Source organism: Leuresthes tenuis, unplaced genomic scaffold (genome assembly GCF_036924035.1).
Source record: "Leuresthes tenuis unplaced genomic scaffold, fLeuTen1.0.hap1 SCAF_3, whole genome shotgun sequence".
Taxonomy (NCBI): domain Eukaryota; kingdom Metazoa; phylum Chordata; class Actinopteri; order Atheriniformes; family Atherinopsidae; genus Leuresthes; species Leuresthes tenuis.
Window position 1 is genome coordinate 26,762,147 of NW_027325357.1, and position 11,111 is coordinate 26,773,257.

General features: G+C 41.5%; 2 protein-coding genes across 2 annotated transcripts; one reads left to right on the plus strand and one right to left on the minus strand.

The window, feature by feature from the left end:
- The first annotated feature begins 371 nt into the window (after positions 1 to 371).
- On the plus strand, positions 372 to 3,035 carry gpr27 (G protein-coupled receptor 27). The gene has a single exon (XM_072383206.1). The coding sequence runs from the start codon at positions 969 to 971 to the stop codon at positions 2,082 to 2,084; it is 1,116 nt and encodes a 371-aa protein (XP_072239307.1). The 5' UTR covers positions 372 to 968; the 3' UTR covers positions 2,085 to 3,035.
- A 5,223-nt stretch (positions 3,036 to 8,258) lies between these two features.
- prok2 (prokineticin 2) lies at positions 8,259 to 10,147 on the minus strand. The gene is made up of 3 exons (XM_072383207.1): positions 9,920 to 10,147; positions 8,733 to 8,858; positions 8,259 to 8,489 (listed from the first exon to the last, which is right to left on the minus strand). Exons 1-3 carry the CDS (start codon positions 10,145 to 10,147, stop codon positions 8,364 to 8,366), a joined length of 480 nt encoding a protein of 159 aa, XP_072239308.1. The 3' UTR covers positions 8,259 to 8,363.
- Between the last annotated feature and the right edge of the window lie 964 nt (positions 10,148 to 11,111).

An 11,111-nucleotide genomic window follows, 5' to 3' on the forward strand; every position in this document is an offset into this window, starting at 1 on the left:
ACACAGACCAACCAGATCAGCCGCGTGCTTTATGTAACCATGCAGCTATAAGAATTGAAATGTTTGGGGTGTTTTTGGCATAAAGGATATAAACAAGTTACAAATGCTGCAATCAGTTAACTGAATGGATTATAAAGGCGCTTACAAAGCAGCTTATTGTCATTGTCTGTGTACATATTAGGGCCATATTCTTCTATTTCTGATGTATTTCACAAAGACTAAATAATTATCATTTTTTTATAGAAATAAAAAAACAATATGGGCTGCTTATTTCAACGGTATCCACACAACCTGTACACCAGACAGTGCGCACTGTTCCCTAAGGTGATCTGTCAGCCTGCCAACATCTGCCATCAGCGCGTGGAGACAGACTCCTGACTGATCCCAGGCCTGCTCGCCACATCCAAGCGGACGTGCGTCGCATAGGTTACGCTGACGAGCGAGATGCACAGATAGACCCAAGCCAACGCTCCCACCGCTCAGAGCCTCCGACCTCCGCTCAGCTTCGACGAACATGTTCGCCGCTGCGAGCCGCGCAGGCCCGACCATTTTCGCAGCCGTTTTTTAACGAGACTGTCCGCTTTTTTGCCTATTCGAACGGGAGACCTCCGCCGTCGGTGGACACTGAGATGTGTTTTCTGAGCCGCTCGTCGCCCGCCGTGCGGACGCCTCCTGAAATGGTGTCTAATCCTAAAGCTGGCCGCCTCTTTTCAGCAAAGAAGGGGAGGACAGAAAACAGTGCTTTTTGCAGAGGACACTTGTGAGATGAGGGATAAGAAGAAGAAGAAAATATTTGGGTTTGTTTTTCTTGGGGATTAAAGCACACAGAGATGGGATCTATTCGTGAGCAGCTTTTATTTTACCAGCCCTGTTAGGGCCGTTTACTTGTCTTATTCATTCAGCTCTGTCAGGATAACAGCGCTCGTCGATGATTTGATGTGGGAATACACGCATCCTCGGCTGCATAGATGGCAAACACCAGTGAGTTTGGGGAGACCAGCTCGTCCTTACAGAACTACGCGCCCACGGCCTCTGCGTTCAAGCTGGCCTCCCTGGGGCTGATCATGGGCATGAGCCTGCTGGGCAACGCGTCGCTGTCGCTGCTGCTGCTGAAGGACAGCTCGCTGCACAAGGCTCCCTACTACTTCCTGCTGGACCTGTGCCTGGCGGACGTGGTGCGCTCGGCCGTCTGCTTCCCCTTCGTGATGGCATCCATCAGCGGCGGCTCCTCCTGGCCGTACACTGCTCTCAGCTGCAAGATCGTCGCCTTCATGTCGGTGCTCTTCTGCTTCCACGTCGCCTTCCTGCTCTTCTGCGTCAGCGTCACCCGGTACATGGCGATCGCCCATCACCGCTTCTACTCCAAGCGGATGAACCTGTGCACTTGCGTCGCGGTCATCTGCATGGTGTGGACCCTCTCCGTGGCCATGGCTTTCCCTCCGGTTTTCGACGTGGGCACCTACAAGTTCATCCGCGAGGAGGAGCAGTGCACCTTCGAGCACCGCTACGTGAAGGCGAACGACACGCTGGGCTTCATGCTGATGCTGGTCGTCATCGTGGGAACGACGCATGTGGTTTACATAAAAATGCTGTGCTTCGTTTACGACCACCGCAAGATGAAACCCGCTCAGCTGGTTCCGGCCATCAGTCAGAACTGGACCTTCCACGGCCCCGGAGCCACCGGGCAGGCCGCTGCCAACTGGATCGCCGGCTTCGGCCGAGGACCCACCCCGCCGACGCTGGTGGGCATCAGACAAGCCTCACACCCCGGCAACAGGAGGCTGCTGGTATTGGACGAGTTTAAGATGGAAAAACGCATCGGGAAGATGTTCTACATGATCACACTGACTTTCTTCATTCTGTGGGCTCCTTATATAAGCGCCTGCTACCTGAGGATATTTGTGCGCGGGGCCCCTGTTCCGCAGCTCTATCTGACCGCCGCGGTGTGGATGAGCTTCGCCCAGGCAGGAGCGAACCCTATCATCAGCTTTCTGTTCAACAAAGAGCTCCGGATGAGACTCAGAGCCTGTTTACCCTGCTGCCTGGGAACACAAACACCCATGGAGCCATACTGTGTCATATGAACCCCACTGCCCCCCCCAAAATACTGCCAAAGACAAATTTTTATGTCCTTTCAGAATGTACACTGAATGCTCCCCAAAACGTGTTAATATACATGCAGACGAGGATTATGTGTGGCGACGGGAGGGCCAAGCCCAGTTTATTTTACGTTTTTTTTTTATTTGTGGCCAAATGCATATCATTTATGTTGATCTAACAAAACTTTGCAAAGACTCCACAGAGTCAGAGTGATTCAAGTTAGCTATGTCACGCATATCCAATAAAGGTACTTAAAGTGTGATAATAAGAACAAAGTATTTCACGACTGACCTTTACATTTAGATACTTATCATTCCAAATAGCCTCACACATGTAACAAACATGTCATTTTAAAACATTACAGCTTTTCCGCATATCTTTTTTTTTCATGGTAATACATGACATGAATGGCATTGTGGCTATTTGTCTGTACATTTTGAAATCCTATCCAATTTGAGGTTGTTTGCCCGATGTAAGATGTGAAAGATATACTGCAGCGCAATAATATGCGCCATCTCTGACATCTGCAACATGCTTGGTCACTAATTGATTGGATACCACAAATGAAACACAGATCTCAGTATATTTTTGATGAAGGTATGCCAGTGAATGATGTAAATACTGTACAGTCCCCTCACACTATGCTTTCACTTTTTAAGAAAAAAAGACCCAGTGATTAGATATGTTGTATATCATCTATAAGCATTCTTTGTGTGGAACAAAGTGTTATAACTCACTTTTAAAATAATTTGCCAATTCTTCTTCTTCATCAGTTGTGTGGAGGAGGGTTGATTCACACTGGCTGCAGGATATACACTAGAGTAAGCGTCCTCCCTCTGTGGCTGTGGACATTGTCTTGGACTCTGAAAATGTGAACAACTTGGTGCTTTGAAAGGATTCTTGCATTGTTTGTATTTATTAAAAAATAAATAAGAAATGGAGGATAAGTCGTTTTCGGCTCTCGCATCTGTTTTCAACAGCATGTAATTACTTGAACTGCTTCTGCTTCTGAATCCACTCTCAGGTCGTTAACTTCCTGTTGAGTAGGCAACATCCAGCCGAGCCTCATATGAAGACATCTAGAACATTTGTTCATGTGTCATAAAAATAGTAGTGTTACCTGGCATTGTGAGATGGTGATGTTTTAGTTTGCCCCTTCATTAGAGGGCAGTATTCTTGTGATGTGATGTCACCTGTGACCATGTATTGATCATATTTAAGCCTAATGGCGTACTTCTTATATCCAAACCATGTAGTTTTAATGCCTAACCATAATCAACCACATCTGATGGCTACGTTGATAAGTGACAAGTCCTTGGACAATATCGGGTTGGATTGGGCCAGTGAGCCAGAGCATTCTATCTCTTACTAGTGTGGCACAGAAATTGATGTCTCTATTGTTTTTCTTGCACGAAACTATAGATCTAGTGTTTATAGTTAATTTACTCGTAGAACTCTTTGAAGGACCACTACTGGTTGTGTGGGTGGGTCAGAGGGGCTTTGGTTCAACCCCTGGATTGGGCCAAACTCAGTTTTTCAGATTTAAAAAAAGACACCTTCATTTTCTCCCTCTCTCTGCTGTGACCTCAATGGAAATCCTAATGGAATTAAGGAAAGATGAGGAAAAAAACGATTCTTAAAAACTTAGGAAAACAAAACCATGCTCAATGCGACTTACACACAGTCATGATGTGGGTCTGCAGCACTGAAACTAGATATGTTCAATAACTAATCCACAAAAAGTGCTTTAGATACTTACCATATTGTCAGACAAAGATTATCTCTCATATATATATATATATATACAAATGGGAGAGATAATATAGAATGTTATCTTATTACCAAGGAGTTGTAGTTGCCCTGTGATGGACTGGCAACCTGTCCAGGGTGTACTCTTACCTAATGACAGCTGGGATACCCCCCCCCCCCCCCCCCCCCCCCCCTAACAACCTTGAGTTGGATTAATTCTATATTTAATTCATTTTATTTGTATGGCAAGACACTTCAATGATACAGTCCATTTCAAGCCAATTAGAGTTTAATTCATTGTAATCATAATCCAATTAATTCAATTCAAAATTTGCCCAATTTTGTCTATTACACGGGTATAGAACATGAATGGATGGATGGTTCATATTTTAAAGGATGGTACAGTGTTTCTTATGCTAAAGGAGATCTTATAGGAAGTATTTGAAAGCATTTAGAAAATTCAAACAGCTCTTCTACTTATGGTTGCTACTCAGATACTTTCAGAGCTTTAGTTTGAGCCAGGGTTTCTTCTCACTTTTGGTAGGTTCTGAGCTAGCATTTAGAGAAAGTACCTGAGGATTTACAGTACAAGTGAATAACTGTCAGGCTGGCTGACAGCAGTCTGGATAGTGAGCTGGGAACTAACTAGCAGTAGAGCAAAGTCTCAGAAGGATGGTGTTAAGAGGATTGACCAGGAGGGGACAAACATGGACAAACATGCTTCCTTTTGTAATATGCCATCTCTAGGGCAAAAGGGATAAATTAAATTAAACATAATTTAACTTTCAGGTGACAGCAAAAAAAACCCTGAATATTTAGGTTTCTCATTAAAAAATGTGTTTTCTAGCAGACGCAAAGGCTGGAGGCAGACGGGCTGGCTGAGAGGCATTTTATTGGAAACTGTCAAAACAATGGAGTATGAGGCTTGGGCCAAAGCTGGGCCATAGGGAAAAGGGGAAAAGTAGTTAGAAACCAGGTTGAGAGAGATCTGGAGAGAGATGACCGGAGGCACACACAAAAGAGGGAGTTTGTTCATTAAAATTGACAACGGAAAAAAAAAACGAACAAGCAATGTTGAGAACCCACAACCTGTCGGAGAGTCTATGTTTTGGCAGCGAAGCAATGAAGCAGAGTTGATTGTAATGCAGTGCGGCTGGTGGGCCTGGGCTCTGGCTGCACACATCTGCCTCCAAACCTACAATTAATAACATACGGGAACAGACAAACAGGCAGAGAGATAAGCTGCTGACAAGGAGGCAGCAGAGGTAGATGTGGGGGGCATGACAATCAGGGTGGGAGTGTAACCTCCAAAAGCCTCACATTCACAGTTCTCAGCAGAATCCTTCTTCAGCAGTTAATGAGACTTTTTTTCAACACATGTGAATCTGTGTGGCACCTGCTTCTCATTCTAAAGCCAAGCAACCTTCTTACTGATAAAGCCATTAGCAAGCTATTAATTCAGTGATTGTTATGGCATTAATTGACATAGGCATTAATAATGGCAAATTACAGCTTTTTAAAGACAATATAATTACTTTGAAGTGTCAATGAACTTTAGTGGGGTGTTTCTGAGCAGCAGTCCTTTCCATAGCCATCACAATTGCCACATGCATGCGTGCTGAAGACAGCTGGCTGTGCTTTGCTGCTGGCATGAAAAAGTCCCCTCATGTTATCTTCATCATTCCTCAGCTGCAAGAATACCCTCACCTGCACGATCTCTCGTGTGATGGATGCATGGGACTATTTTGGTACGATGTGCAAACTCCAGGGCAAGCACGCTCCATTGTGATGCTGGAGAAATGTTACACTTTTCCCTGAGATTCACAAGCTGACTCATTTATTGACCTTTTCAAGTCTTTCTAACCACTAAGCAAAGCTGATTACCTCCACATTGTTGCTGAAAAACTGCACAAACTAAAGAGCTGGAAATGTAGACCGTGAAAGATGCTATTTTCTGATAGGGTTGGTGCAGTTTAAGCATCCAATTAATCAGTTTTTAACTTTGCGTTTGGGGAAAAATAACTTTAAAAAACCCCATAATTTTAGCATTGCGTTCCACTAACACCGTAGGGTTAAAAAAAAAAAGAAGAATAAGAAAATATGAATGGAATGCAATGACTTGTAAAGAACTTATTGAGGCATTTTAAAACTGAATACATTTTTATGGGATGCACAGCGGTGAGGCGCTCAGCACTATCACCTCACAGCAAGAGGATTCCTTCTGTGTGGAGTGCATGTTCTCCCCATGTGTGTGTTGGTTCTCTCCGGGTACTCCGGCTTCCTCCCACTGCCCAAAAACATGCATGTCAGATTAATTGGTGACCGTAGGAGTAAGTGAGAGTGTGCATGACTGTTTGTCTCCATGTGGCCCTGTGATGGACTGGCGACCTGTCCAGGGGGCATCCTGCTTCTGGGATAGGCTCTTGGCCCCCCACGACCCTGAGTGGGTATAGAGGATGAATGGATGGATAATTTTTTCTTTTCTTTTTAAAATACATACTCAAAGTCAGCTGCATGTTTCAGAAAATTAAAGTCTATCAGAAGTAAGGATGTTTTAAGTCCAGAGTTCACTTAAATCACTGCATCAGCTGAGTCAGTGAAAACTAATTCATTGTTGCAAGCTCAAAAGCAAGTTAAAACTCTACCACGCAGACCAAAACCTGTATAAGCAAGATCCAGAGCCACTGCCATCCTCTTCAGTGCACAGCATTAATGATGGTATTGATGCATTAGTACAAATGGCATGGGAAGATTGCACATGTTGGAAGCTCCCATTAATGCTAAACAATTCCAGGTTTAGCAGCAACACATGCTGCCACTTAGATGAAATTACATCTTTTTCAGGGAAGGCCGTACTACAGGAAGACTGTACTAAACCATGTTATACATGTATTACAACAGCATGGCTCAATAATAAAATAATTCAGGTGCGTGACTGCTTTTGAGACGACCCGTTGAAATCATACAGCATGTTATGAAAAACTGTAACAATTGGTCTTCTCAGTTCCAAAACTGTTACAGAGGGTTGTTTAAAAGAAAAAGTGATGCAAGACAGTCCAAACTATTTTCAAACATACTGCTGACGTCAAATTCAAAGTGAAGACACATTTAAACATTTGTTTAAACATTTGATTTAGTGTTTATGTACTATTTTCACTTAAATGCAGAATTTAATGTCAATCATTGCTTTCTGTTTGTGACTTAACACAGTTTACCAACTTTGTGTGAGACACTGCGTGTGAAAAGTAAAAAAACGGTGTCGATGACGTTACAGTTGTAAACATTTCCTAACCCTAACCAAGTGATATTAAGTTTGAGAGATGGACGACTTCTTGGTAACACATAACCTGGAGCTGCTAACTACTACTGATTGTCTGCATTCTTAAACAGCTCATTAATTTCAGTGATTAAATGTCCATCACACATGCCTCAGACACATCTCCCTGTTGCTTGTTTTGTCTGAGCAACAGTCTAAAACTAAACAGTCAATAAGAAATTTTTTTGGCATTATTGATTCACAGCAGATAAAGTTCAGATTAATAGAAATCACATTAGTCAAAGAAAAGCAGTTATTTTTTACATGTAAGAGACTTAAATTAGTTAAATTTAGCAATTTCTTCTTAAATTTTTTATCAGAAATATGAATTGACAACTAATTTTGTGTAAAGCAACTACTCTGATGTTTGAAATTACTGGGGAGTTGGAACGATTCTTGTAATTTGTGGGTTTTTTATTTTGTATGATTTTCAGACACTATCAAAGAGTTTATGAGCTCACATCTATCACCAGATAATACTGGCCAGATACAAGGCCAGTATTTGTTACGATAACGTTCAACTGATTGAGCTAATGCTTTACACAAGAGTGTAAATCTTGTGCCTTGAAGAAAAGCTCTGAATAACAGCCAATTCAGTTTAAAGCAATCTAACCATTTTCCAGCTACTTTTGAGACCAGTCCATTCTAAATCAACTAACACCAATTTCAAATGTCTGCACAGTTTTCCTTTGCTTCCTTTTGTGGTTCAAATATCAGTCCAGATGTGAGTATTGGTTGTGGCTGGCCACATAAAGTGTAATTCATTGTGAATCAGTCCATCAGCATGTCGTATCATTACCAGAGAAATAATGTGTTTCTGCTCATGTTTCTGTGGATGGCAGTGTTACTGTGAACAATAAAATCAGCTATAATACAGAACTATGAAAATGTCTGTTCCATGTCTGTGTTAAAAACACATCAGTTTGTTGTGAAACTGCATAGATAATTGTGTTTTATGCTCTTTGGTTTACATTTATAAACAAAGTAAATACAGATCAGAAAGAAGTGGCAAAGAGGACAAAGACCAACAAATGGATTTTCCTTTAAATATATAGTTTAATTGATGCAGAACCAACATGATGATGCATTATGAAATATATCTCTATTCCAAATAATAAAAAATAAATTGGAAACAAGTTTATACAGGCGGAAAAGTTACGGTGCAGGTAGCAAATAGTGTGACTGGAAGTGTTGGTCCTTAGAGGAAAAAGTCTGGATACTTGTAGGGTGAGAGGCATTTGGATTTTCCCTCCTCTACAGAAATGCAGGACAGGTTGGGCAGGCAGGGGCAGGTATGGTGCAGTCTTTTACCAAAGAAAGGGACCTAGAATTAAGGATAAAGACGTTATAAATGCAGCATGAAAAGCATGAAATCCAATGGTAACGTTTAGGTCCTCTACTAATGATTTCAAGTCGAAAGCATCATTAAAAAGCTGATGCCACATCTTTGTAATACCTCCAAACCTGCATCATGACCGCCATGACATCACGGAGTGGAGACATATCCATGTGACAGCTTACAGATGAGATCACAGAGCAGAGTTCAGACTGCTGCAGAGGTCCTCACCTTGTGGCTCAGAGGATGACAGTTGTCTCCTTCCCGTCCCATTGGCGTGCACATACGCAGGCTGCGGATCCACAAACTCACTGCACAGCACATCCCTCCTCCACATTGAGAGTCCCTCTCACAGGCCTACACACAGTTTCACACCGTTAACACACAAACCAAGCATGTGTGAACTGACCAGCACATAATTATGATAACAATTTCCAGTAAGGTTTTATTGTCATTTACTAGTTCATATCGTTCAAAATGGACTCTTTCATACATTATATTAACAGTGGTGTAGTTTAAATGGAGAAAACCCTCTTTTTTTTAGTTGTCACGTAGATCAAAATGAAAATTGTAGTAAACTGTATATGAACAGAAAAAGGCAGCATATCATGCTCCCTGAGCTATACCTGAACAGAACAATTCAAGTTTGAGTGTTGGGATGAGAAGCTGAGTGACAGCTCTCACTTCACATGGCATGATGGGAACACAATGAAGAGGAGTAGCGGTGATTCCAAGTGACAGACGCTGATAAAAACCATTCTTTGTTTTATGACCGCACGCTCCTCTCGCAATTCCCATCAGCAGCTCGGTGCGAGAGGGCTGCAGCGACAGACACGACTGCTCTGTCACCTCAGATTACGGATGTACTTTATGCTTATTGTGTCATACAAAATGGGATTTAGATTGAAAAATCTTTTGAAAAAATACATTTGCAGGTTGATTGGTCGATGTAATGTGATTTATGTTTATGTGTAAAATGGTTATCTTACAGTATTGCTTTTAGAGCTGTAAAAATGCCAGGTCTCTGTCTCTGGAATGAGATTAATTTCACAGTGGCATTTGCATCGCTTGATTTTTTTTTCACTTTATTTTGGATGATTCTATTTTTTTTTCTTTTAATTTTCTTTTAAATCTTTTATGTAATTATCTGAGCTTATATTTTAATCCAGAGAGCAGTACACCTGTAATTTAGCTGAAGCACATATTCAATGATAACATCACATCATATATTTTTTTTAGCTTCTTCAATGTTATAAAGTGTAAATTGTTCAAACAAATCCCAGCATACATGTGAAATATTTGTCATTAACATCAAGGCTAATATTAAGCGGTACACACCAGACATAAGGAAAGGATCTCTTTATGTTGAAAGCATTTCATTTCCGCATGGGATATCTACCTCTTTTGCTTGCACTTACCCCAGTGATGACGGCTGAAGATCCGTTGGACACCAATACCAGGGAGAAGAGAAGAGGGAAGAAAGACTTCATGATGAAGAGCTGTCTTTGTGTTCCTGTGCCCTCCAGGAAGAGTAAGGATGCTGAGACTGACAGACCTCGCTGCATCTGTGACAGACAACAGAGCAAAGTGGCCTCCAAACTCTCGTGTTGAGGGTGGCTGGAGGTTTTATACACCCAGCCCGCCATTCAGAAGCCCTGTGACTCACTCACACTAGCATTCTAATGCAGGGGCTGCAGAAAAGAAAGGAACAAGGTAAACTTTGACATGACAATGACTCTGACTTTTCAAACCATTGACAATGCATGGAAATAGTTTAAAGCTGGCCATTGGTCCATATTCAGTGTAATCTTGAGTCTTAAGCCTTGCAGCTTCTTTATCCACTTCACTTTTTCAAGCTGCAAGGCCACTGTTTTGAAATGTCTTTTCAAAGAAAAAACACAGTGGTGTTAATAATGAAAGCAGCTGGAAGGACATGAATTTCTGAAGTTAGTGTACTATTGAAAATAAAGATATCGTGATTTATCACTTCAAACTATGATTTCAGTTTTTTCTTAATCATAACAACAGTCAACAAGTACTATCCTATCCTATCCTATCCTATCCTATCCTATCCTATCCTATCCTATCCTATCCTATAGGATTAATAAATATCTGATTGTTTGGTCCATTCATATATAAAGTCTAAGTAAAGCTTCTGCTGTCACTAGTGTCCTGCAAATATTTCCAGGTCCACACTTAGATGATTTTCTCTGTTTTTATTTGTTTAAATGAATTTTTTTTGCTTCACCAATCCCTTTCCCAGACAAACCTCATGAAAGACATGTTTGTTCTGAAAGTTAGTGATGCCAAGCTTCCACAAATTTATAGCATTTTGTATTGACAAATGATTAAAAGCTTAAATATAAATAAAACTGGTCTGTTGTTGCCCTCCACCATAGCATCTGATTCCTTTTTAGATTGTATCTTCTCAATATTTTTTTAAATCACTCAACTTGCATTGTTGTATTTTTGGACATGAGAGCTCAGTTTATTGTGGGAAATGTAAAAATCGCCTGAAATCACGTGTTTCAGAGCACTGGCACTTTGAATGTAGCTGAGTGACATGACCAGTCAACACTTTGTGAGCTAAATCTGTTTTAATCACAGCTT

Bases quoted from the DNA above. Each gene is read 5' to 3' on its own strand.
- gpr27 (XM_072383206.1), top strand. From the start codon at position 969: ATGGCAAACACCAGTGAGTTTGGGGAGACCAGCTCGTCCTTACAGAAC.
- prok2 (XM_072383207.1), bottom strand. From the start codon at position 10,147: ATGGCGGGCTGGGTGTATAAAACCTCCAGCCACCCTCAACACGAGAGT. The intron at 8,859-9,919 runs GTAAGTGCAAGC...AACTGTGTGTAG, and splicing joins CTTCAGCCGTCATCACTGGG to GCCTGTGAGAGGGACTCTCA. The intron at 8,490-8,732 runs GTGAGGACCTCT...CCTTAATTCTAG, and splicing joins GTCATCCTCTGAGCCACAAG to GTCCCTTTCTTTGGTAAAAG.